Below are 27,647 nucleotides of genomic sequence, written 5' to 3' on the forward strand. Positions count from 1 at the left end.
TCGTGCTAATTCTCAATAAAATTTATTCATTCTAGAAAATGAAGTTATAATCGCAATACGGATTGCGCTAGACGATGCTACAAGCGCATTACAATTTTTATCAAAACAACTTCTTATTTGTATTCTCGATGCTGTTTTTCCCTTCTGAGTTGGATGTGTGTGTGTGTGTGTGTGTGTGTGGTTGCATTTTATGCTTTATTAATGAAAATAATTGCCAATCGTCTTTAAGCTGTGTGTTCGTTCATTTTTCTCACTTGCGCGTGCGTGCACTCTCGCAACGGCCGCTGTTCAATTTGAAAGTGATGTTTTTTTCCGTTCTGAAAGAGAGAGAGAGAGAGAGAGAGAGAGAGAGAGAGAGAGAGAGAGAGAGAAAGAGAGAGAGAGAGAGAACATATCGAATTACATATATTGTTATTGAATTTTCGTTGAAACATGTATTTTTAGTAACATTGATTTTAATTTTTTCTGCAGAACAGACGGCATGTTTAGATGATACGCATTTCAAGTGTACACTTGGTATCAACACCATTTAGTGTGTAAAAATTAATAATGATTCTTGAATCAGCGGCACTCATGGAAGTTTCATATAGGAGAAAGTGGCCCAGATCGAATAGATTTATCCCTTTTTCCAACGCATCGGGAACATCCAAAACATTTTAAAATCCATTGAGTGGCACTGCAAAATACGATGGATAATCCTCATGCTTATGAGTTTGGCTTTGCTCAAAAAACCGTATCATGTATTTATTAAGTGTCATATTTGCCTTGCATTCAATTTGGCATTTGGTTTGAAGCGTGTACGATGTATTTTTATTGCTGTGCCTAAATGAGATTCGCGACTGATGCGGGCTCGTGCTATCCGAAAAAAAACACAACAATATCCTATTCCGTATCGTGAGAAGTATCGATGTTTGTGCAATTTACTGTCGAAGTGCAATCATTGCATTAAAATTGAATTGTGTCTAGAGTTTAGCAGCCAATAACTTTAATCCCATGTTTAAAAAGGAATTGGAAAAAAGAGAAAAAAACTATTGAGAGAAAAAACGCAGTCAACACAAATGATTGCAGCCACTTTTATTACATGTTTAGCCATTCAAAAAAATATTGCTTGGTTCGCTTGATAACTTTACTTGTAGCTTAACTGAATGCTATTGCAGTCACCATTCTGATGGAAAAATTGAGATTTTTGCTCATGCCAGAATGTTATTCAAGAAAACATCTCTTGATGTGTGTTTATGAACTCTTGAACTCTTAAAGTCACCCTTCATCAATCTTTTGTACCCTCTTAGAAAAGAGTTTTTTTCGTCTTCCGAGCAGTTTCTTTTCATTTTCTCTTTCGATTTAGCGAAGATAAGAAAATAATACAAAACAGGAAATGAATTTTGCAATCGAGAGATGTAAAACTGATAAGTATCAACGGCGAAAATAGTCAAACAAAGCCATTTACAACTATTTTTGAAGTAAAAACTCTTTTCAAAACAATATTTCAAACTAAATCAGCAAAAAAATCGTAATTCAAAATTGTATATTTCATTCTTAAACGATTTAGCGTTTATGACCACTTGAAGTGCTTCGAAGAACAAAAACTACACAATCACTTACTCTTCTATGTTGCATACACGATAACTAATTAAATGCTGACCAAGTTTTCATAATTAGGTTAAAATTTTTGCAGAAATATTTGACATAATCGAAGGGACCGAATCTATCAAATGCAGCCCCACCATTCAGGTGGCGCAACCAAAAAACACATCCGGCACAATTGACAACTCGCCCGAAGGGCTACCATCATTCGATCTGTGATGCCATCACAAAATCATAAATACAATCAAAAAATTGCTTGAACGTTTGCATATGCCAATTGACAAGATTGTGTTGAACAGCGAATGGGGAAACAGCGTGACTACACGTAACGACACATACAGACAGAGAGACAGAGAGAAAAAGGAAGGAAAAAGAAGTAGAAAAATAGCATACACACTTATTGTCGACCAAGACAAATTGTCGCGCAACATTAAACAATATGCTTCGATCTCTTTTGGCAACTGCTACATAATTGAATCTGTGAGAGAAGCGCGCGCGCGCCAAGCCAAGCACAAAGGTAAAGAAAAAAAGTTGTCGAGTGAGAAACGCGAACGCAATATGCGCGCATTTCACTATCGAAACAAAACACATAATAAAGATGACGAAGCCGATGAATAGTCGAGTCGAAGAAGAAGGAAAAAAATATACACACATTACGCGAATGCATGCATCGCGTAATTTCTCGTAGAGCAGCAGCAGCAGCAACAACAACAACAGCATCGGCGACAACAACGAAAAAGGAAAAAAAAGTCACAAAAATAAGGCAGCAGTGCTGCAAAAATAGCATGAAAATACACAACATCGACTGTATGTATTCTCGGAGCAAATGTTTGGTTAATGCGATGGTATTTGTTTGGCATATCACAGAAAACTTCAGTTTCCAATCCGGACTGAGCCGAGCCTGTGTTTATCTTTCATACAGGAGAGAGAACAAGCGACAAACAAACAGAGCAGAGCAACGAGCAAAAAAACACGTAAAGTCTTTTGCGCACTGTGCAGTCTACAGAGCATGCATCACATACCAATGCAAAAACACTCCGACCGCACGGTCTCAACGTTGTTTTTCAAGCAATAAACAAACAACACTCGCACACAACTGCACCAGAGAGCGTGTGTGTACGCTCGCGCCGACTGGATGGACGAACGTATGAACTTGCGCGAACGAGATGGACGCATTGCTATGAGCACTGTAACCGAAACGATCGAACGGACTGTGTGTGAATGCTATACACGGCTGGCGTTGCGATGGTAGTTGTGTAAACGCTCTCTGTGTCGTGCTGTTGAATGCGTGTTATTGTTTAAAAAATTGTGTTCGAAGCATTTTACAGTGAACTAAGAGCTCCAGGCCTAACAAACAATTCAGTATACAATCGAGCGGCGTCGATAGCGCACGCGTTAAGTGTGAATAACGAAAATAAAAAGGAAGCAAAGAAACCAGCAAAACACAAGCGCACCAATAATAAAAAGAAGAAAATAAAACACCAGAAATATTTCATATCGACAACGAGGAATAACACAAACCAAATTCACAACAATTCAAATTTGTAATAAACAAGTTTTTGAGCCGAATACTAGGAATCGCCGGAAAAACAACATTTTTTTCCCATTTCTTGAAAAATTATCTCGATTGCTCGTCTAATTTCGAGAAACATTGAAATATCCGACAAGAGCAAATCATATTTTGTGAATGTGCGCGTTAGACTCTGTTTTTAAAATCAGCGAAATATCAATGTTGTAATAAGAAAGTTAAAAGAAGATTATTGAACACAATCCAACGAGAGAGAAAGAAAAATAAAACGAAAAAAGCAGTGCATAAACAGAGAAAAGGTCAAATACGGAAATAATCGAAGTATTTCTGAAGTTACTAAAAAAAATTCGCGATAGAAAAAAACATCTTCTGTTCGTTTTGGCATCGACAAACATTTGCGCTATAAACTGTGTATTGAGTGAGTTTCATGCCCATATAGAAAAAAAAACACTTCCGAAGAATTCAAACGAAATTGAAAGTGTGCGCATGCTCTCGCAACAAGTAAAACAATCAATTTGTTCGCTCGTTTGTGCTTAACGTGGAGAGAAACGATACATACACTTCTCTTTTTGTTTCAAATACTTAACGGGAACTTGAACCGACACTAAGACAGATTGAAAAGAAACTGTAATCGCTTTTACGAGAGAAAAAAAAAATTTGTAAAGCAATAAATACATACAAAAACTGTCGCATACTCAGTGGTTTAAATTGCACTTCGTACTTGCGTGTCTACAACTGTTGTTTTTTGCTCGGCTCGCTATCAGTTATCTCGTTTAAAAAATAGTGCAACATTCGTGACGAATTTGCTAGTTTTTTGTTTTTCGCTCGCTGCAGCCGACATAAAATACACAAGAATTCATCATTTTTGCTCCCCTCTCGCTCATCAACAACCAACTTTTTTTCGTGTGTTTAATTTATTTCTTATCGCCCTCTCCTTCGTTCATCATATAATCTGTTTGTAGAGTTATTGTATATTATTTATTATCAAAGAAATATTTTTGCGACAATTCAACCGTTTTTTTTTTGTATGACAACATCGTGCCGCGCAAAATTCTCGAAAGAAACAACGGAAATTCTGGTTTTCTTTCTTGTTTAGTGTGTGAAAATAAAAAAGATTTTGAAGAAGTGAAATTTTTGTTGTGGGCATTTTTCAATTTGTTTGGCGATCGGAAGAGTTAACGAGCTACGGCAGCAACACGAAATAATCATTTTTCATTTGACGAATTAACAAAAACATGTCGACAGCTATTATGCAAACCGGAGCCATGGGTTGGGATTACAAATTCCACGACTGGAATGACTCGAACGATGTTGCTGATATTCAATTAAAGGTAAGCTATTTCAACGATTTTTGTCTCTCTTTCTATTAGAACAGTGTGTGATACAATCTGAATAGATAACTCTTTTTTTTCGACGTTGTTTGCTGATTTCGATGACAATCTTCTTTATTTAAAGCGAAAAAAACGAGTATGAATGATGGAGTGTGTTTGTGTTCTATAATAATTATATATGAAATTGATAAGTGTTTGGTGAGAGATTTCATATCAGTGATATTTTTGTCTTATTTTTTGTTTTGCCATCTTCGGAATTGATGATAATACGCTTGATTAGATAAAGGTGACAAAAAGAACGTGAACTTCAGAAACGATGAAGGGTTTGCGTTAATCATACAAAGTATTTTCCAAATGATTCGACACATTTTTTTCTTGCTCGCTCTGAAGAATCAATCAATTTTTTTCGTCGTTTTTGCAACACCGTTATTAATATAGCGCATCGAATGACTGTTTTCCGACCAGTACAGAGAACAGCTGAATCGTACAATGCCAACGCACGTACACACAAAGAGAGAGATATGACTATTGCTGATTTCATTCGGCAAATTTCCAAAACGCAATAAAAAAAACACCTCAAAAATATTCACGCAGATACACTCGAACGAAGCAAAAAACAATGGTCATCAATTTAACCTTCTTCGTTCTCTAAAAGTCATTTCGTGTTTTGTTTACGTGCAATCGGTCACTATGATTTTTTATTTTTCACCAGCTTATGACTTGTATAAACGATAAAAAGTAAGCGACCAATAACGGCACCATATGATGTTGATGAGGGTATAATAGCGCAACAATTGTGATTACCATTTTATATCTAAGCGCTGGCATTAAATGCGGAAAAAACGCCCCTAATTGTTTTGTTCGAAAAAAAAAATGAGCACGAGGTAGAGAAGAGAAAACACACAAAGGCGAACGAATAAAAGCGAATTGAAAAACAGAAGAAAAAAAACGTAAAGTTTCATCATGCAAATGCAGTTCAGAAGAGAGCTGCCACACACGGAACATACGCTTTAATTGACATGCGAACAGAATGAGCAGAAAATAACACAACAACCAGCACCCATATAAAGCGATCTGTCACCGATTGGTGTCTTAATCTGAACGCTGCTGTGTGTGTGTGTGGCTCAAGCAAATGCGATTTGCCGTTGCGCAAATAATAATTTTGGAGATCTTTTTTCTCTTCATGTCCTTCCCTTGTATGCATTTCGAGTGTGCGACATGCCTAGATGCGGGTACTTGATTAGTTTATTGCAAGCACTTTTGCGCATAGACACAATTCAATCGAATCAATTTAATTCCCACATCACAACAACCCTCGGCATATATGCTTGTGTCTCATCCATCGGATTGAACATAAATTCGGCGTTTCAAATCGCATTTGGGTTCACACAAAAAAAAACCGTTGCGCTGTAGTTTGGATCTGAAAATTGGCCGAGTCGAGTCTTATAAAGCAAAATCACATTAAATTCTGAAAGTTCTCTGTGAGAATACGACGTCACACACACACATTCAATAGCAAATCACATTTAATTGAAATAATTTCTTCAGTCAATTGACAAAAGTTGGATTGAGCCTAGAAATAAACTGTGAGAATCAAAGAAATAGGCTGATTATATTTAAAACGTGCGACGCACATGCTTCAATCAAGCAATTCATGTTTCTTTTCGGTAATAAAGTATTTCGACTCCGGAGAGATGGCTCTCTGAAAGATGAATCTTAAGTGTAGGCAATGTTTTGCATCTTTCGCCCAAAAAAGGCGGGCTTCCGTTTGTCTGCTCTCATTCAAAGCAATAACGCTCAATTTATTTCAATATCAAGTAATATTTCATGTTGTAGCCATTAACAAGTGTGTTTGCCATTCCGAATCAGTTGGTTGGAAGTAAGCCTCTGATTCTAATTTTGCGCACAGCCGCAGCAGCATCAACAAACACATTCGACTTGCCATTTTTCAATTGTTTCTTATGTTCTGGCTGTTGTAAAAGTGTTTGTGAGTCCGCGCTTAATTTTCTTCAATCATTCTCAATTTGATTGTGCACGATACGTTCATTGGCCAACTCATTTTCAGCTATATCCAGCTAAATTCCCTAATGTGCTTTTGAAAAAATCAATTTTCAAATCAAATTCATTTCTAGTTTATGTTTTCAGTCTCTTGACGCTAACGAAAATTTCGTGTTTTTACTTCTCTCTCTCTCTCTCTCTTGATTCATTTCGTTATAAATTCGTGTTCATACCTCTCGAACTGCAATTATTGGGATGAAATCGAATTTCCAATGTCCATTTGGTGTGTGTATTTTGGATTTGTTTTAAGCAATAAATCTACACGAGCTAATACTGTAATTTGGTGTGAAGTCAACGAAGAAATTGAATTTACTTCCAACCAATAGCAGCAGCAAAAAACAGTAAAATAGGAGAAGAGAGCAAAAACCGTCCGAGTCAAGAGACTGTCCGGTTGCAAAGGCGAAATGTAGTCGTTAAATCGCGAGCCATTTGCATTGAATGCAAGTGTTTCACGAATTTCACTTTCTTTTCACATTTATTGACAGAAAATCCAAATAAAAGCAGAAAATAAAATCGATTGCTGAAGCACACCAGCACAGAAGGGAAAAAAACCATGGCGCTACTCTCTGTATAACATTTTGTTTTTCGTCAATGCACATACACACACAGGCACATAACTATTCGCTCCGTTTATAGATAGTCTTTTGCGATTAGCCGACCATACATCGCTCTAAGAGATTTATGTAATCTCAAGTCATATCGAAAAATAAAAGAAATAAAATGTATGTATGGAAAAGAAGAAAAAAAAATTGCACGCTCATATGAAGAGCCGAAGACAAACAACATCGTGATTGTGTAGAAAATGAAACAAAGCCCAGAAAAAAATAGTGTCTGTTAATTGCAAATTGACCAAATCGCTAGTTGTTATACGAAAAAAAACACAAATCATATAGCATATACGATATGCTCGGGGAAAGAGAGAAAGAGAGAAAAGAATGAGGAGGAGGAAAGACTGCACGAAGAAGTGGTAATGTGAGCCATATGAACGAACACGAACTGAAAAAAATATACAAAAATTATTTTGTAACGCAATTGGCGAGGAGAGAGAAGAAATGTGCGAACGAAAAATGTTTATGATCAAAATGAAACTTGCGCACACATTCGCTACTGCTTTCTGTTTAACGAACTGGAACATGCAATTTATAACTTTACGGATTTTTATTCGCCTGCTCGCTTGCTTCTTTCATGAATCTGGTTTTGTTTGTAAATGAAGAGTGAAAAAAAAGTCCGGCGATCGAATTATTTCCTTGCACTTTCTTTCGGACAATTTCCTCGATGACGCCTCTGTCGCCATCGCCGCTGCCGTAGAAAAGTGTTTTTGTTTATCCTTCGTTAGATCGTTTTCATGGCTAATTTCAATTACCGCAAGACATGTATTCCAACTATGACAAATCGCCTGTTGCTTTGAATAGATGAATGTGTTTATTTTTTTCTTGTCTCCTTTGTCGCTGACCTGATTTCGCGAATGCTATGCCATTTTGCATTGTTATTTTCATTTTGTTCGAATCAATTTTATCATATTGGATATATTACGCTTACGATTCATGCTTGTCTGCGCACCGAAAATAACAAAACACAAATCTATGACACACAACATAATCTCCATTCAAATTACATTGCAATGTGTTTGAAGAAGAAGGAAAAAAACTACGTCTGATCGTACGTCGCAACATGTTATGGTGTCTGAACTGAAGAAACACGAAATTAAAATGTTGAAACATACCCACCTGACGAAAGAAAGAAAGTGACTGAATTACCAAGTACTCGTAGTTTCAATAATACACACACAAACACGCGCGCACACATATACGCTCAAAACACAACCGTTCAAACGCACACCGACCATTGGCATTACATCAAAAAAAGCACCGAACGAACGACACGGCTTATGACGAAAAATACGAATCGAGTTAGAGAGCAGAAGCAGAAACAAAACGGCTGACTTATAAAAAAAATGAACACATAAAACATTGTTAGGCAATTGGCAAGTTTGGCACATTTCTTTTTCGTTTTCGAATCATTGTGGGATAGTAAAGTTGGTAGTGATCGATAGTGTCTTTTTTTTACGTCATTTCACCCCACGAATTTTCTTCTTCGTCTTTGTTTTCACCATTTCACTTCCACATGTGTGTAAACATCACGCATGGAAATGTTATGCAATCATATACAGAAAAACCGAAGCAAAACATTGTAAATTCCGATTGAATTTGTTATTCAAGTGTATCCAAATTGAAAAGAAAAAACCAAAAGCCTAACAACAACGATTTGCATTGGCTTTGTTGGTTCCAATAAAAAATGTGTATGCGTTGCCTTGTCTTGAATTAGTTGTTAGCGTTAAATTAGAAACACAAAGGCCGTCACAGTTGACATCATCTAATTCGTACAATGTGAATCCAAATAATGGCATCATCAAAATGAAACGAAGGAAAAAGTTGAGAAATTTGCGGATTTTTCTTCAGAAAACAGTGGTTAATCAATCACATGGTTGTCAACCGATTATCTTAATCGCCGTTTTTGGTCGATTTGTTTAAATGTGCAGCAAACAAAACGAACACATTCTGGTGAAACGGAAACGACACCACAAAGTTTGGCGAAATGGAAAGTCTGTGCATACACACATGAAGAGATTGATATGCATTCCAAATGAGGGAAAAACAAAGAAAAAACAGCATACATTTGCTTGATTTTCAACTATTAAGTTGTAGCGGTCGACGTTGATGTAGTTAAAATGAACGATTTTTTAGTGAGTTTCGAATGAGAAAAGTTTTCAATCTCAATCTCTCGGCCGTAATTGCGAATTCTGAATAGAGAGAGAGAGAGAGAGACCATCCGACCGGTGGATTTGTGTTGGCAATGTGTGTGCTTGCAAGAGATTTGTGGTAGTGCCCACTTTTGATCACTGGCCTTTCGGTTGAGTCAACGCCGTGTTTCACTTATTTGGCTCTGCATCGCGCGAACGTGCTCTCGAAATAATTCCCAGTTGAACGCATGCTTTGACTGTTAAATATGTACCGGGCTGCATCACCCGATAGCGATTAAAATCTTTTTGTTGCTTCGTTTGAGATATGCACAAATTGTAGCATTTGTGATGCGGCGAGAGAGAGCGCGTACAAACACTCTTTCTTTGCTGTGTTCCACTCGCTTTGCTGAGAAACGAGAGCGTTCGTCGATTGAATAACGAACACTGGAACAAATGAATACAACAACACACAGACAATGGACCTGCACTGGGCAATTTAGTCGGAATACGAGCGACCACAAACAAAAAAAAACTAATTTGGCTTAAAGTAATTTTATTGTTGCATTCATTTTCAGCCAAGGCAAATTTACCGGTTTCGGTCGATACGTTTATTTTTATTTTTTCGTTTTCGTCTTTCTTTTCCACTTCAACTTGCCGTGGCTCGTTGGCCAACGTTCAACGAGAATTTCTATTTTTTTTTCCTTCGTTCAAATGCTTTTGCATTTCGATTTGGAGCCGAACGTTTCAACATTTGATATTATTTATTTTATGCGCGCTTTGGTGTTTGTTGTTGCGGTTCGAATCTGTTTCAATCTGAGATGAAAAGGTGCGCGTGCGCCGGACACTCGCTGAAAAAGAGAGTTGAATTCAAGCACCGCTTTTGGCGTCTCAATGGTGTGGTGTGGTTTTTTTTTCTGGATGTCGAATGAAAGTGAAAGGTGGACGCAGTCGCCGCAATGACCGCTCAATGACCGTCTCAAAATCCAAAATTATAACAAAACCCAAACGAAGAAAAAATGAAGAGTAACCAGCTACTGACAATGAAAGAGAAAATACACGCCGAAACCAAAACTGGATTATAACATTTGACTCTCTTCACACGCCCGTTGGCGCTTGACAAATGACGTCAGTGATGCGCTTACGTTGACATACTGTTGGCCATTGTCGCATTTATTTTTGGGCTTTTGCTTTCGTCACCGTGCTTTACGCACATAATTACATTACGCCAATTACAACGTGCGCATTGAACAACACAGCGCAGAAACAAACAATGCACATATTGTTGTTTTGCGAAGGCGTCATTGTCAACAAGTCTTTCGCTTTGACGTTAACCGCAATTTTTAAAATAAAATAGTAAATAACCAATTTTGTTTGATCTTTAGTCGTGTTGTTTTTATTTTCACAACTCAAAACATCTTCGTTTTGCTATTTTGCATTGTTTTCATGTAAAATAATATGAAAGTGCCATCTCGCTTGGGTATTGTTTTATTTTTGTTTCGTTATAAAAGCAAAATAAGAAAAAAACGGCATCACCTTCATGTAAGACGAAAAAAGCCTCAATTAAAACTAGCAACATGAATGGTAACGGCAATGGAAAGTGACGTTAACTTTAGGGATTGAAATTGAGCGTTCAAGGAGGCTAAATGGCTTTGTTGGGGATAATTAACACTCTCGTTGGCCAACGCAACGAAAATAATCGATCAAATGGCGTTTGGCATCTGCACAAAGTGTTAGATTAATGTATCGGCTTTTAATTAGGTTTTCGATCGCATTGAGCGAGAGTGTATTTGTGGTGAGAAAATGGTGCGATGAGTTCTCACGCCGCCTCGATCTGGGCCATATGTGCAAATGCATGTGATAATGATCATCTCTAATCGTCGGCATCGTTTTTCTTTCGAATCGAATTTGTAACGATCCTCAACCAATTTATTGTTATTCGACCGACTTTTCTTCAATTTTCTCTCTCATTTTCTCCTCCCAAATCTCTTTCAATCGATTGTAGGCTGCATAATTTCGTTACGTTTAGCATAGAGTTGGTTTTAATGTAGGGCGAAGAAAAAAAAACCAAACTAGAAAAAAAGGAACGAAAGAAAAAAAATTAATAGGTTTAGAGCCTTGAAAACACCAGACGATTATTACATATGCGTGCATCTATTGAAATCGTAGAACAGAAGAGAGAAAAAAAGATCGGTTCCTTCGGGCAAACTTAACATTGAGTTAAAAACTCAATATAATAACATTTTATTAACAAGAAACCCATCGTCGCCTGCATCTTCTCTTCTACGAAACGTTTTCAAGTGTGTTTACCATTTTTTTCCTCCTTCATCATCTCGTTCGTTCGTTTTTGTTTCGCTCTTGGCTCATATTTTCCTACCCGCGCGCCGCTCACACACGCCGAGCGCGCACATAAAAAAAAACACACACACACACACATACCAACTCGAACAAAATGCAGCTCTTTATCTCTTTCGTTTCGGTGTAGCTTTTGTCCTTAAACAAAATTTTCTAGCTAAATGTGAGCAAACGTCGAAAAAAAAACACACGGAGATAAAAATAATGGAAAAGGAAAAAAAGAACTAACAACGAAAAAGTCTTTGGCACATGTGTGTGTGTTTGAGTTAAGTGCACAAAATCGAGTAAAATATTGTTTGGTTTGAAAGATTTTTTTTCCACTTCTCGTCTCCTTTCCGACGCTCGTATATTTGTTTCGAAATGAACAAGCTACATATTCGTTGAAAATGTATGCTGGGTTTTTTGTTCGTTGTTTATTCGGCACTGTGGCTCCTATGTGCGCAGCATGTTCATCCAATAGCATTTTGTTGTTGTTGCTGTTGCTGTTGGGTCTTGTTAGTTTAATTCCTTTTGATTTTCTGCTTTCTTGATTGTTAATGCACTTTTTTGTCGATGTTTCGGTTGGTGTCGTTGTTGTCTGTAATCTCTGATATTTTTTTTCTTCGTTCGTTCGTTACATTTCCCAAACCGTGAGTGCGCAAAGGGAAGGAGACAGAAACTGAAGAAACAACACAAAATGTGAATTGAAAAGAGTGTGTTTTGTATAGAAAGAAATACCCCTACACACACCGCTCAAACATGTGCATGCCAAGTTTCGGCTGCAAACTATGTGGGAAAGAGAGACAAACACCAACTGATTTTTCGAGCAGAAGAAGAAGAAGAAGCAGAAGAAAAAGAGTTCGATATTGATTTGATGCCGTTTTTTTTTTTGTAATGTGTCGCATAAATCGGTGTTTATAAATTTTCTGTCTAGTCTGAGAGGGACTTTTAATCTCTTTGCATCAAACATGGCACGATCACTTCATCTATTTTCAGTTGAGCAGCTCAACCGTGGCACATAGAACGTAGCCCAAGCGAATGAACGAACGCAAAAATGAAACGGCAATGGCTTTAGCATGAATTATGTACTCGCTCCGTTCAAAGGCGATAAATTTTCACTAATCTTTGCATGACAATTAAGTGAAACGCAACGTTAAACGGCAAGTCGAGCACATACGAAAATATGCCCTGAAATTGGATCTTTTGTGAAAATGCCTTGAAATCGAATTAGCAAGAGTGGTTCAGTGATGTTAAGAGAACACGATGACTAGCATCAGTTTTGGACGCATTGAGGTCTGTGCATAGCACAAACCAAGCGAGCCAGCCAGTCATCCAACCGGGATGAAATCACATGCACTGCAACAACAACATTCAGAACCAGTGAAACGAACACGGAATCCATAGCAATCAGGCGTCTGTTTAATGCCGTTTTCCATTGTCTGTATCGATCAAAGAGATCACAGATAATCGTTTTCTTTTTCATTTTTTTCTCTCTCTGCTGCTGCTGTTGCTGCTGCTGCTGAAAATGCAGAGAGACAAAAAATCGAAGAAATAAATTTCATGCAACACAAAAGATTTCCTCTTACATTCCGCCGTATGTGTTTGTGTGTCGGTCGAAAAGAGACCGAAAATTGCTTTTCGCATTGAAATTTATTTCATTCCGTAAATGCGTAAATAACGTCATATGTTAACGAATTTGCTCGAATTGTTATCGAATAGAAAAGATATACGAAATCCTGTGGAAATGGAAAAATACAAACAAAAAATGACACACACACAAACGAACCAAAATGAATGCGAGAAAGAGATGCATTCGAAAACAATGATGCCATTTCGATTTAGTTTTCTGAAAAGGTAATGAAATACGGGGTTGCTTTTGTCGAAAAAAATTGTTTTTTCTTCTTCTCTTCTACGCATTCGTGAATGCTACAGCCATTTTACCTATGGCCGAAAAATAGTTTGTATTTAAAGCCTCAATACAGAAACGAGAAGCAAAGAGAACGAAACGAAACCTACCTATTTCAAGGCTTTAGTTAACACTCTGTTTGGTCTTTGTCTGTAATGAAATCTGTGTGCCATGCAGGTAGTGCAGAGTGAACAGAAAAATGTCGACCATTGTTAAGCCAACATGAGTTTTTGTGCAAGAATCGATATTTTTTCTGCTTTTTCATGTCCGTTCTTTGCCGCACTACCCCGCTTGTTTTCCATTTTGGGCAAAAAGGTTACAATACCATTGGCTCCAGAATCGATATACCGTTGCACTGAGTGACGCTTCAACGAAGCCAAGGCCAGACTTAACAGGAAAATGTTTGGCTATAGATGGATCAACAGATAGCCACAGGCTTTGGCAGATGAGCATTTTTCTGCAACATTTTTTTTTTTTTTCATTCGAATTTCAATGTAAAAAAATTCCATTGAAAGGTCGAAAAAGTTGTTGATTCAAAAAAATAAAAAATAAATAAATAATTGCAACAAAATGCAATTAAATGCACTCTCAACAAATCGACTCGAATATTGTATTGATTTCAACCAGCCATTGTTACTGGTATTCACTTTTATGCGGTGCGAAATTTCCTGCCGCAAATGTGCAATTATGCACTCTGTGAACAGAACAATGCAGAAGACAGAACGATTGACGCACATTCTCAATGTATACTATTCCATCTTCCATTTGAATGCGGTGCATTCAATGCACCAGTTGATCGATCACCGTTTTCGGGTGTATTGTCGTGTAATGGTATGTGCAGGTTTTGCTTCCAAACCAAATCTACTTCAGGTTTGCACATGCACACTCTGTGATCCGAAAATACAATTCAACAGTTGTTTTCTTTCAATCTTTGTCTATTCTCCATCCGTTTCGATTGAAGTTTTATCCCTTGTTTCGAATCTATTGTTTGGGCCTGAATTGAATGGCATCGATGTTGTGCTCGTTGCGAAAAAATCACAAAACGTAAATCTATTGTTGAGCGCAGTGTCTTTATTTTCTATTCGAAAAAAAAACGCAGCCGTTCAACTGGGAATAACGTAATGATGCACCATGAATTGTTTCTCGGGGGTGAGTTGAATCTTTCGAGAAACAGTGCCTCCGACAGAAAATGAAACAGGCCACAAACGATTGGAAGAAAACGTTGATAGAATGAAAAGGAGACGCAAGTAGAAAAAAGACGAAGAAGAAGATTGAACACATGTTCGTTAGTAACGAGGGTGTTGGCTGCGTTTCCATTTCAATCGACCCAGATATTCCGTTTGTCCTATTTTATTTGAGCCGATCGTTAAACGAAAAAGGCGATAAATTGTGTGTGTGTGTGTATGTGTGCGTTGTAATGAAAAGGATTTTCGGCACAGTGGCTCCCTTTAAACGCACATTTCGGGATGTGTGGGAAAGTTCGTTATTTTCTCTGCGTTTCGACAATTAAGTCATGTTTTCGGAAAACACTTGGATGGCATATTATTGATGATAATCGTCCGATTTCAAGCTGGCGCGCGCATCTGGTGATTGACAAAACGATTTAACGATCACAACACAGCTTATTATTGGTAGTATCGGTCTCATGCAACCGATTCCGTTACACAAATTCTCACCGTATATATTTCTCTCACTGAACCACATATCGTTTCCCATGCAACGCGATTCAGTTCCGAATTTCCACCGGTAAGAAATCAAACAATGAGGAAGCGCACATCGAACGTCTGAACCGGAATTCAACAAAGAAATTATAATCATTTCAATAACAATTGCAACAGCCGCGCAGAAAGGAAAAAAACACAAGCAGTAACAGCAACAACAGCAACAGCAACGTACGCAAAATAGTCAATAAATGAATGGAAAAACGATGTAATTTTTAATATGCCAATACGAAAAACGTGTAAAATACGTGAATGAGAAATGGTTAACATGATCGAAACACGCGAATATGCGAACAAGCAAAACGACTTATTGTTGGTTTATGGCGAACACGGATCGCGAATCGCATGTTTTGGTGTGTATGATTAAAATGCCAGGCAATTTTCTTTCGCTGTGATCATTTACTTGTGCTGCAGTTTTGCACCGGCACATACATACACACGCATCACACCGCAAATCCAGCAAACGATATTACGATTGCCCATTAAAACACGATCATCAATCGGGTGAAATGAATCAAACATGCAGCATCTTGTAAATGATTCATTCGGTCATGTCGTTTATATTTCTTTTCATTTATTTTTCTCTACACATTTTCATGGTTCTTATTGTGTGATACGCATGCTAAAGGTTCGCAGAGACCTCATAATATCACATCACTCGCACACGGAGCAATAATGGCATGACGAATGAAATGTAATGGCAATTAATTTGTGAATGTACATCTTGTTCGTTGACGATTCACTCAACACATAGCAGTGGCGTGCGGCGGCTGCGACGGTGGCAGCAACATCAACAGCATCTAAGGGCGATGCAAACGAGAACAAAACGAGAAAATAAGAGACGAAGAAAAACATTTAAATTTTTCGTAATGCGAGAGAGTTGTCGGCTTGCTGTGCATTTCAAACATAAATACAAACCACAACAGCATACACACCGCATGGATTTGCTCTTTCGATTCAACTATCCAAGTGCATCGCATTTCACCGACGCGCCCGTCACAATCGACTCGAATCGCCATAAATAATGTCAAGAGTTTTTCGTTCAGTTCTGCACTCATTTGGATCAAGCGTGTGTGTGTGTGTGTATTTTTCCGTTCGGCCCCAGTAAAATCGGTTTGGCCGTGCTGATGTTTTTCAGCTTAATGTTCAGCGCGAACGAGCGAGCTGATGCGTTGCGTGTGTTTTTCTGCCAGAAATGCATTCTTCGTTTCTTTTTTCGTATTTATTGTGCGTTGTTACTTTTATTAGTGCATAATTTGGTATGTGTTTGGCATGGCGTAGAATAACCACACACTATTTAAAGTATTTAATGTTTTTTAAAAATTCACGGACGCTCAAAAGATTGCCTCGCTTTGGCTTTTTCTTTTTCTCTCTCGTTTCGTTGGTTGCTTCGTTCTCGAGCGCAAATTATTGAAATGCACTCAACTTTAAATGGATGCGCGCATAGAATTGCGTAATTTTCTTCTGAGTTTTTTTCTTCTACTTCTGCTTGCATCGCCCAAAGAATGGAAATAGAGGCGCACTAGAGATTTCGTGTATTGATGCGTTTCAATTGAGGAGCGGTGTTCTTTTTTTTCTGTGCTGTATTTATTTGTTTGGGTGAAAATTAATAACAATTCTGTTTCAATGGCATGGCATCACACCAGGTCTTTGATTGAAAAATTGCGCACGGTTTTATTTGTTGTTTTCATGCTATGCTTTCGCCAACTCGACACACGTATGTGTGTGTATGTTGTGATGTGGTTCGATCGTTTAGAAGCAAAAGTTCAACTGAAATATACACGAAAATAAAGCAAAAACAACGAAAAAAAAACCGTCCATCGCTCAAAAACGCACGAATGCATAAATATACGCTTCCTGCGTGGCACTCAAATAAAAACGAGAATAAAACTCGAAAACACAGCACACAGCCGAAAGAGAGTGCGAATGTTTCGAGTTGCGCGAGCGCAACATCCGCGCTGCTTGTGTTTACACAATTCAGACGGGGAATGTTTTCGTACTGTGTGAAAAGTTCAGAGTCACAGTCACAGCCATGGTCGTTTTAAAGAGCTCAAACACACTCTGCACGGGTATCTCTCACTTGGTTCGCATTCGATACAGATGCGTTGTGCTTTAAATAGAACCCATGCCATATTCCAATTGGCCTGACAGCCATTTTAGTTATTTTAAAATGTTGATATATCAAGAATCACACGCACTATCTCTAGCTCTCTCTGCCGCGAGAGAGGCAAAATCTCGTCGTTTTTTGGGTCGTTCTATTGCAATCGATCCACTATTTGGTTTTTTCTTCTACTTTTTCTTTGACACAACACGTTTGCTTTGCTTCTTCCTGATTTGTGTGGCCCCAATGAATTCAATTTTACACAACAATCAATACATTAGAGACCGTGCGAAATTTAATTCAATTTGTACGTATCGCAATTCTACAGAAAATGAAACACTAATTTTGGTGTTGTAGTCAATGGTAAATCGATCGGCATGCACGCAAAATCCGTGCAATTGCCGTTGTTACCGTAATTCACTTTTTTTCTACTGCAGTGTAACTAATGGAATTTCCTACCGCGTTCATGTTTGGAGCATTTCTTTTTCTTACCATTGCAACACATCTCTCGTGTAATTGATCCAATGTTCATCTAAATTGAATCGAATTATCACGAAAAAAAAGCGCCTAGCATTTGCCAAAACCGATCGTTTGCCGATGACGCCAAACAGTTTAGCCGTTTCGAAAAACGACGCGGCATTTTGCAATTTTAATATGCGTCAAACAATTAGACTTGAGCAATTTGATCGTTCGGGGAGTGTTGACGATAACGAATGAAAAAGAGAGAAAAAAAAACATGAATTCAAATTTGACTTGCAAATGGGAAGAAAGGCCTTAACTAAGCACATATTTATCTAAAATATGATCAAAACCTGCTCACTGCACTCAACCATCGTGATCATTTCGAAGCATTCAAAATCGCAACTTAAGTACTCTTTATGCTAATAAAGAGCGAAGAAAAAAGTTACGCAAATTTTGTCTTTACCTACCAACCAGATAAAAGTCACCAAGTATTTTCACCCGGTTTTTTTTTCTTCGTTCAGTATACAAATTATGCTCATTTCGGTTTTTTCAATTTTTGCGTACAAACCGAGAAAAAAAAATCAACCATGGCTCTCTCATTTAGTGTCCGCTGCTTATTCATTTTAATCGCACCTGCATAGACACATCTAAAATTGTCCGTGTTGCAGCTGAAGAGAGAAGAAAACGGCATGACTTCCAAATAACAAGAAGTTAAATGCATGTTATTCATCGTTGAGTTCGTGTGCATAACGTGCTGAAAGCGTGCAAATGACTAGACATTGATCCATACACACTACATTGAGCATTTTATCGATGTGAGCAAATCGTCTGGGTGACAGTTTTATAGTTCGATGGACTCAACCTGGCGCGATCATAATAATCTGCCAGTACATCGATCGATTTCAATATCGATTTATTTGACCATTGCACATTCACTATTTCATTTTCATTGAGCAAACCGCTTGTTTTTCTTATGTCAACGAATTGTCAAAGTGCACGTACTGCGATTAAATGCTGCTGCTGCTGCTGCTACGGCTACTTTTTTCTTCACGCGAATCATTCTTCGCATCAAAAACCGTTTGATGTAATTGCCATGTAACACACGAAAGAAATAAGATCTTGCCGCACATTGGCGTCTAACGTGCATAACGAAATTTGATCGGGCTATATACTGTACGGCAAAAATGTATTTTTTTTCTCTATATTCGCATCATGCCCAGTTTGGTGTGTCGCACTCGCGAAAATGACAAATAATAATAAAACAACAACGACGACAAACGACTCGAATGGCAATACACATAAAATCCAATGAAAAAAATGAAGAGAAAAAAACAAGTGTGAACGCAGGTGCAATATACTTTACCGAATAATTTTCGAGTGATTTGCTGCCTTGGGTATCGGTTTTCGGCGCTGTGTACTCAGCGCTCAATTGCTTTTTCTGTGGAAAAAACGAAAACAGATACCGAAGCACGTTTGATTTTGACCAGCAGAAACGGAAAAAAATGTCGTTTTTCAATTTTTTTCCGTCTCGTTCTCTCTTTCTCGGTAAAATTCATTGAACATTAGTAAATATGAGGATTTTCGGTCGATGCAAGCGATTCGCAGCGGTTAAGTATTTCAATCATTTTTTTCTGCGTCTAAAAGTTTGTTCTCAAGTTTCCTCGAGTTCCACCTCATATTAGCGCCATTTATAAACATCAAATGCATTATACTTTTGAATACGGTTCAGAGACGATAAATTGTTGGTTAAAAATGTGCAATAACAAATTCTTGGCGAACTGGACAAACTACATTCAAAAATCGGCAGACAAACATAACGAGCACGAACGAATTGTCAACGGATTTTCCATTTGATTTATAATCAGTTGATTGGCCAAAAGCGATTTTCGCACTTGCAGCCGATGGGTAAAAATTAAGTCGCCTTCTGAACAACAACAACATCAACAAAAAAAATAATTAAATTTGATGGCCAGTTAATGATAATTATCGCCCGAAGTAGAATTTCACAAGCATATAGTAATACTCGCGAAGAAAAAGGAGGTGATAAATCGATGGCGTACAACAAATCGAAATATCCAACAGCCAATGCTAACGCAATAAATAAATATTGTGTGACGTTTTTCGAAATAACATTGAATGAATGGGTTTTGTATTGAGCGTGCAAGTGACTTTAAAGATCAATGAATTCAATGAACTCTCTCTCTCTCTCTCTCGCTCAATGCGCGAGGTGCTTTGCTCTTTTCGAGAGTGTGTATGTGCGCGTTCACTCGCTCGATTGTTCGCTCGTTCACGATGCCCCAGCGCTGGGAGAACAAATAATTGCTTTTACTGCATTTCTCTCTGTTGACATAATTCACATGAACGCCTTGTATTTGGCCACCTCTAAGTCGGCTCGAGCAGTGAACGCCTATTAAATCGGTCATGTTCGATTGTATAATTTAAGATCATTTAGCGCGCACATTTGCGTCGTACACTGATGAATGCATAGCATCATAATTTGAATTGAACCCGAATTGAACTCTACACGAATTCCACAAATTATTTATTCATTCCAAAACACCAAAAAAATGTGTTTTCTGTCGTTTTATTTGACGCATTTCCCATGTATTTGCAAAATATGTTTCCGCTGCGCTGGAATTTCTGGTTCATTGAAACCGAATACAATATCAGGGATATTTATTCTCTAATGAATGCTTTAAACACACATTTGATTAATAACCCATAACAAGCTACGAGTTACGCATGATTCCCCGCCTGAATTGTATTTGCCCACTTGACTTGTCGTCGTCTGCATTACTGCTTCTGCTGCTGCTACGCCATTGTTCTCTGCGTTTCTTCAATTTGTTTACACATTTCGAATGCAATAGTCAATATTGTAGTCGCACTAATGACAACCGATCTTGAACGACGAATGAAAACACATGCATTGTTTGCACACGAGAAATGAAGAAACGGAAAATGGAGAAGAAAAAACCACCGAAGATAATTTCATTCTGTTTAATCAGAAATAGAATTGCGTTTGGAAAATATTAATTTTTTTTTAGCCGTTCGACATGAATGGCAATTTATATTGTGTGTGCATAGTGAGTTTGAAGAGAGAAAAATCTGACAAGAATTCAAATGATGGACAGAACCATCAATGACCACGCACAATGCATGCTAAATAAGATGCACAAACACACACACATATACACACGAAAACTGACTCTGCCTCTCCTGCATAAGCAAATGGAAACTTCATAAATTGAATGCTTTTCAAGTGTGTGAGAAAGAAACTGAACGGACAAAAAGCCAGCGAACGAAAAAAGTAATGAATCGAATGCAAACAAATTGGTAAAATGGCTGGTTTTCGCAATTCAAACTGTCGATCGCAGGCAACGAGAGAGTAATATGCAAATTGACAGCTCAAGTAATATATTCATTATAAACGACGATTGATGATCAACTGGAGAGAAGTGCGCGCTGTGCACACACAACAACGATCTCCGAGTCAAGATAGAACGGCGCAGAGACTTCACCAGAAAAGAAAATAACGACCGGCCCGAAACAAAGTAATGTTTTTGGTCGTTGTTTTTTTTTTTGTTGTACCTACGAATCGCATTCGGATCGTTATCTGTGTTCCTTTTTCGGGCTTTGCTCGCTCGTTTTTCTGTTCTTTGTGTCTATTTTGATTTGTGACAGAAATGCATTTGTCTTCACCAATGAAGCATACAACATTTCGCCTCTTACGATGGCAACAATGTTTTTCTGCGCCTTTTTGTTCGAATGTCACACAAGAATGAATAATTTTTCAACATAAATCGTTTGTACACCGAAAGTCAAAAAGCAATAGAACATTTGCACTGAACAACAACAACAACACGGAATGCAACAAATCAACTCGAAGACTTCGAGCTCAAATTAATAAAAATAACACATAAATAATCGGAGAGAAAAAAAAGGAAAATTTACTATGCCTTACAACATACACGAAAAAAAGAAGTGACAATTTATTTTGATATGTACTACATGCAAGAGAAACGACGCGCAGTAACATCGTAACAACGATCATTAACGATAAGATTGAACATTATAACTTAAAAGAGGCAGCAGCACTGGATGAGCAGCGTGTAGAAAAAAAATTGTGAGTTAGCGCGCGTCCGACTGCAACGAATTGATGCAGGCGAAGAGCAAGCGAACGACCGAATGAATGCAGAAACAAAAAATTTAAAGTGACGAACGACTAGGTTGGCTACGCCGAACAAAGTCCATAATTAGAGATTAAAATCGTTAAAATTAATAAGCACAATGCTGTAAATGGATTCACAGATCATATTTTTTAAGATCATTTTGCCAAAATAGCCCGGTCGACAAGCGCGTTGTGCAGGCGCAAATGCACTCGATTGACACCACGAATCGTCATCACCATCATCATCAGCCGTAATGACCGAATTACACTAGTTTCATGTGTACACGACACAATAATGGCTTTTTGGATGCTAAATGCCTCTTCGTGCACACATCATTTTGATTACATACACACAGCAAAAGTACAAGTCGGTGGCCGCAATTGTGCGGCGCATCAACAAACCATTGTACGTCGCTCGTCATCTCGCACTCTCACTCTGCGAGTCTGACGGTTAAATTTATTCAATTTAATCTTAATTAAAACAAATTTAGTTTATAGATTTATATTTCTTGCTGGCCATTATTTTTATTATGCTGATTGTGAACACACGATGCGACAATAACAACAATAAATAGGGGTGTATTCAATTCATTTAGACGGTCTCTTGATGTGATCATTGTTCCCACTCACATTCAAAACGACAACAATACACAGAAATACACAACAACCGCAGCCAGGCCAATTTATTTTTGCGCTTCATTTTTTGGGATCAAAACAGTTTTTTCGGGCCTTCTTTTTCTCTGGGCGCTGTTGCTCTTTTGCTGCATGAAAATAATGACAGAGGAAAAACGTAAGATTTGATTCGATTCAACGCCACAGAAATCGATTATCCAAAGCGTCTGGTACATAAAAAGAACACTCCAGAACACAGAGCGAGAGAAAAAAAGACGGTCGTCGAGTAAGGCGAAGATCAACAAGAACGAAAAAAAAAGAAAGAAAGAAAAATCGTAATAAATGAAAGAACAAAGAACACTGTCTGTGAGTTACACCGTAGACCCTGGCGAACATGAAAAAAATTGAGAAACAAGCTACCGCGCCCGTTGAGATGACGTAGAAGAAGAAAAAAACACAAACGTTGGAAAGAAAAGATGAAAACAATCGGATTTGATTTTGGACGTGCGCTGCTCTCGACTTGTAGGAGCTGCATGAAATGTGCATTCATTGGCTCAGTCTCTCGGTGACTCGTTCATTTTTGGTGCAAGAAATTGTACCAAAAAAGAGAGAAAAAATGAAGAAAAAAAATACGAAGAAGGCAATCTATTCTCTTAACTTGGCTTACAATTTGAATAGAATAAATTTATTCTCGGGCTTATTTTTTTATCTTAATTTTTATCGTCTTTCTTTCGTTCGAGACAATGCAGCGCGCACTGTTTACCTTTACACGTTGATCTTTTTTCGGGTGTTTCGGTTTAAAATGAAAAATTAACCAAAAATCTCCATAGCGAAGAGCGAACGCGCTGTGGAAAAGACGCAAAGAAAGCACAAATCAAAACAGAAGACAACGACGAAGAAGAAATACAGCACTAAAGTCTTACGTAAATATAAAAACCAACGCAAATTACCAAGTTGGAGTGAAAGAGATGGTGTTTGAGGAGTGAGCGATCGGAGAAACCTTTTTTTGATTTGAATGTGAGCGTGTTGGATGCATGACGCGCCACAATCAATTTTAAAATAAACTCCATGTATATGTGGCCTATTGTGCATTTTGGGCTCTTGAGCGCGCTCGCGCACACACCATAACACTCTATACGAACAACCGAAACGAGAAAAATAAACACCACTGATGCGGGCATATAGTCAAATAGAATTTAATTCAACTTGTTCGCTTACTCCAACTTAATTCGTCGTAGCAATCGGTAGTGTTCGTATACACTGTGTTTGATAGCCATCCGTAAAGTTTTCAACTCAAGACGTATACATGTATACTTCTTTGGTTGATTTTAAGGTGTCTTTTTTCGAATGCTTGTTTCTCGGTTGGACTTAAGACTGGTTTGTTTTTTATTTTGTTCGTCTCACTCTCTGCGATCGAAATAAATGAATGACGATTCCTCATGCAGTTTCAATACTATTTGATGTAACCCACATTGGATTTGAACATCAAAACTGTGTGAGTTTACTTCTCGTATTTTTTCTTCTCCTATGTGAATGCTGAGAGAACTTGTTATGTTGTTTTATTCGTTCATTCGACTGGATCGTGGACTATGCACACACGAACATGATGCTTTTTTTTGCTACAGACGCTCTTGTTTTCCGCGTGCATCTTTGCTGCTGTTGTTGTTTGCAAAAGTTGCGTGCATATTGATTCAATGCGCTGAATCGAAAAGCAGAGGAAAAAAACTGAAAATATCAAAAGTGCACGATTGTGTTTATAATGCACATCGCAGCGTGGGTCATGTCGAATTATACATACACACAATACCCACACAGTGTTTATTGTCTCGACGCGTTGCGTTGTTTCAGCCATTCATATTCATTTTGGCTAGACGCAGTGAGTTTTCGTTGATCATATGTTGAGATACATTTGCCTCTTTTCGCCACGCAAAACGACCAAGCAATACCAATGCCTAATTGGAAACTTGAACAAAAAATCATGGTTTGAAAAGATGACAAATTTACATCTCTTTTCATTCCATTCCTCTCGAAAAATTCGAGGCCAAAAAAACTGTATGCAATGACAAACCTTGGGGCCGTACAAGGCAGGATGCAGACAAAAATAGGCTTGAATTGAATGTGACAATTTTTATGTTAATTCACACTTTTCGTGCCCATTATATACACACACAAAGACACTCTTTGCTAATTGATATATCGCGACGCATGGTACAAATCGATTTGTCTTTGAAGGAACCCAAAAAATGATTAGGTAACTGTAGTGTCAATATCACAGTGTCCAAACTGATCTAAATCGATCGAAACACTAAAACACGACGAAAGTGTTGCGCGAAACCAATCCAAACCGAAAGTATCTTACGCACAAATACGCGAACGACGATTACGCAAGCCGAGCCGACTTGAAATCTCCCATTGAACTGGATATGAGTGCCGCTTTTTCCCAACGTCGATTATGTATGCGATGGAAAATGACGAGAAAGACCGAAAAAGAGAGCGAAAGAGAAAGAAAGAAAAAAGTGAAAGCTCGATTCGGTTTTCGTGTAAGTTCGAATAGTGCACATCATCAATGTGTAATCGTGAACCGGGCGCAGCCGTAGCAACGGCAGCAGCACCAGCAACAACAACAGTTCACAACATATCCATTGTTGTCACATGACATTTAAAAACGGTGTATGCTTGGTTGTTTTTTTCGGCACCCCACCTCATTATGGTATGGTTTGCAACTGAAAGCGTTTTGCATCATATGCGCAATTTCCATAAAAGCAACAGCCATAAAATTCGAGGTGCGGATCAACCGATTGTGATCTACTGGATTTGTGAACTCGATCCAAATGAAGTTGAAATCATTAATCAAAGAAAAACGTGTTCGCCAGTGGATGTGACATTTGAATTTGCACATTTATACCCATTTACACGGCTAATATGCGATCAACGTCACACAGAATTGTAATTTGAATCACTGTATGACACGCACTTCTGTTCAATCTTCGAGGCTTTTCCAAAATGCCCATTTTTCATTTCGTTAAATAGACGCACTATTGTCTCTCATGCGAGTGATTCTCAAATGTTTACGTGCTTATGCTTGAAGTAAGATATAGGGGAAAGACGAGAGAGAGAGAGAAGAAAAACCAGCACAAACTGAGCGTGCGGCCAACAATAATTGATGCCAGTAAGTCGTTGCGGTCGAGTAAGTCGACAGTATGAAAGTTGTGTGTTGGTATGCGTTGTGAGTTCGCTGAGTTGTGAAACAATGATGACTATAATGAGGCAGTGTGCTATGACGACACAGCAACGACATTAACGCTGATGCCTCTGATGCCTGACTACTGATTTCGTTTGAAATAGAGAGTTTTCGGCTATTTGATCACATATGTGACCGCAGAGCTCAAGTTTTTATTTTCGTATTCCTCTTCATTTCTACGGTCATTTATCTGATTCGGAACAATAAACATGAATGGCACATTGCATCTCAACGAGAGAGAAAAACACATACAACACATCAAATGGGAGTTTGTGTCGATGTGAAACATACTAACACATACACAACATTTAATTGTATAGTTGAATAATACGCAGAAAAGTGTTAATCAAGAGTCTGTCTCTATGTCGATTAAATTCCATTTGAAAATGAAGAAAAACTTTGATTCAATGAACCAGATTGATTGTCCATTGCGGTGCAAGGAAAGTGAACAAACGGCTGAACGAACCGAAGAGCCATCGACTCTTCGGGCGGACATACATTGAAAATGGAAAGTGAATTATGAGCGCATATATCGAGATGCATTTTTTTCTCTTTCTTTCTTTGTACGATAAACAGCGATTACTTGGACAAAGATCCGTCATTTGTTGCACAAATGCTAAGATTAGCAATAATGTTCAACATCCAACAGTTGACTGATGTGGGCAATTCACGGTAACATAGTGATTAGAATTGCCATTACGACAATTGCATGCGACTCGTATCTCGTCTCTCTCATTCTCTCACTATATCTCCGTGTGCCTCAACATTGTTTATGTACGGTGCATTGAACGTTACAACAATCAAGCCGGTTCGACCCTTTTTTCAAGCTTCTTCATTCGGTCTCAGCTATTGATGATGACTTCGATCACCTTTTCTAGTTGTGCTGGTTCATTGCACAACATAGTATGTGCATTCTGGCTGAGTTGGTTGGCTGGCTCAAAGCAATCGATGAGCAACAATACAACATGAAACCGATTGCCGCAATGATTTTATAGGTGCGCGTGCGCGAGAGAGCGCGCGTGTGTGTGCGTTCATTGTTTATATTATTAAAAGAGCACGAAAGAAAAGGTGAAATGAAGAAATATAAATCGCCCGACTCTCTCGAGTATGAGTAGGAGAAACGGCATCTAGTCATAGGTTAAGTAATCAGTATTGCATTTTATTTTATTATATTGTGGCGCGATGCACCACAGCGTTTGCCATTTAATTTGAGAGTGCATTTGTATGTGATATGCAATGATTAATGATCCAACTTTTCTCTATCCATCTCTCCTTCCATTCTCGATTCCTTCTTCGCATCTTTCTTCTTCGGCTGTTGTTGTTGTTGGTGGTGCCCGCGACGGATTTCCTCCACGCAACAATTTCCAATTCAATTTATGATCAAAGACCATTTCGCTCTCATTCGTTCGTATAATCGTTTCATTGGATGTTCTAGAAATTATAGCACACAAACACATAGCTTTTTGAACTCTGTTGGTTCTATACGCCCCACAGCAATCAAACGATGATTATTTCTTAAGAACTGTTCAATCATTTCCATTTCACCCATATTTATCACAATTTTTTTCTCTTTCTTCCATTTCAGGTAATGTATCTATCCATTTGCTGCGTTATTTCAACAACCGAAAATGATCCATCATTCGATTCGGGGCCTTTATGTTTTGGAAATCTCATCAAACTTAATGTTATTCTAAATTGGACAATTGACTCCTGACACACACACACACACACACTCAAGAAACGAAAAAAAAACATGGTGGTGTCTTCAATTGTCTACCCGCGCATCACAAAAAATAATGACGATGTCGACGATAGCACGCATTACCACAATGTGAATGGCAATTGACGCTCAAGTGAGAAGTGT

The 27,647-nt window shown here is 38.1% G+C and overlaps 1 protein-coding gene across 1 annotated transcript in view; it reads left to right on the plus strand.

The window, feature by feature from the left end:
• Positions 1-2,003: 2,003 nt before the first annotated feature.
• LOC129571061 (protein TIS11) overlaps positions 2,004-27,647 on the plus strand; it is a 54,669-nt gene continuing 29,025 nt past the window's right edge. The window contains exon 1 of the mRNA XM_055450834.1: positions 2,004-4,443. Within this exon, the coding sequence (XP_055306809.1) occupies positions 4,348-4,443 (96 nt within the window). The 5' untranslated portion in view covers positions 2,004-4,347. The remainder of the gene's footprint in view (positions 4,444-27,647) is intronic.

This window comes from Sitodiplosis mosellana, unplaced genomic scaffold (genome assembly GCF_009176505.1).
Source record: "Sitodiplosis mosellana isolate CC-2019 unplaced genomic scaffold, AAFC_SMos_1.0 Smas_scaffold_1, whole genome shotgun sequence".
Lineage (NCBI taxonomy): Eukaryota > Metazoa > Arthropoda > Insecta > Diptera > Cecidomyiidae > Sitodiplosis > Sitodiplosis mosellana.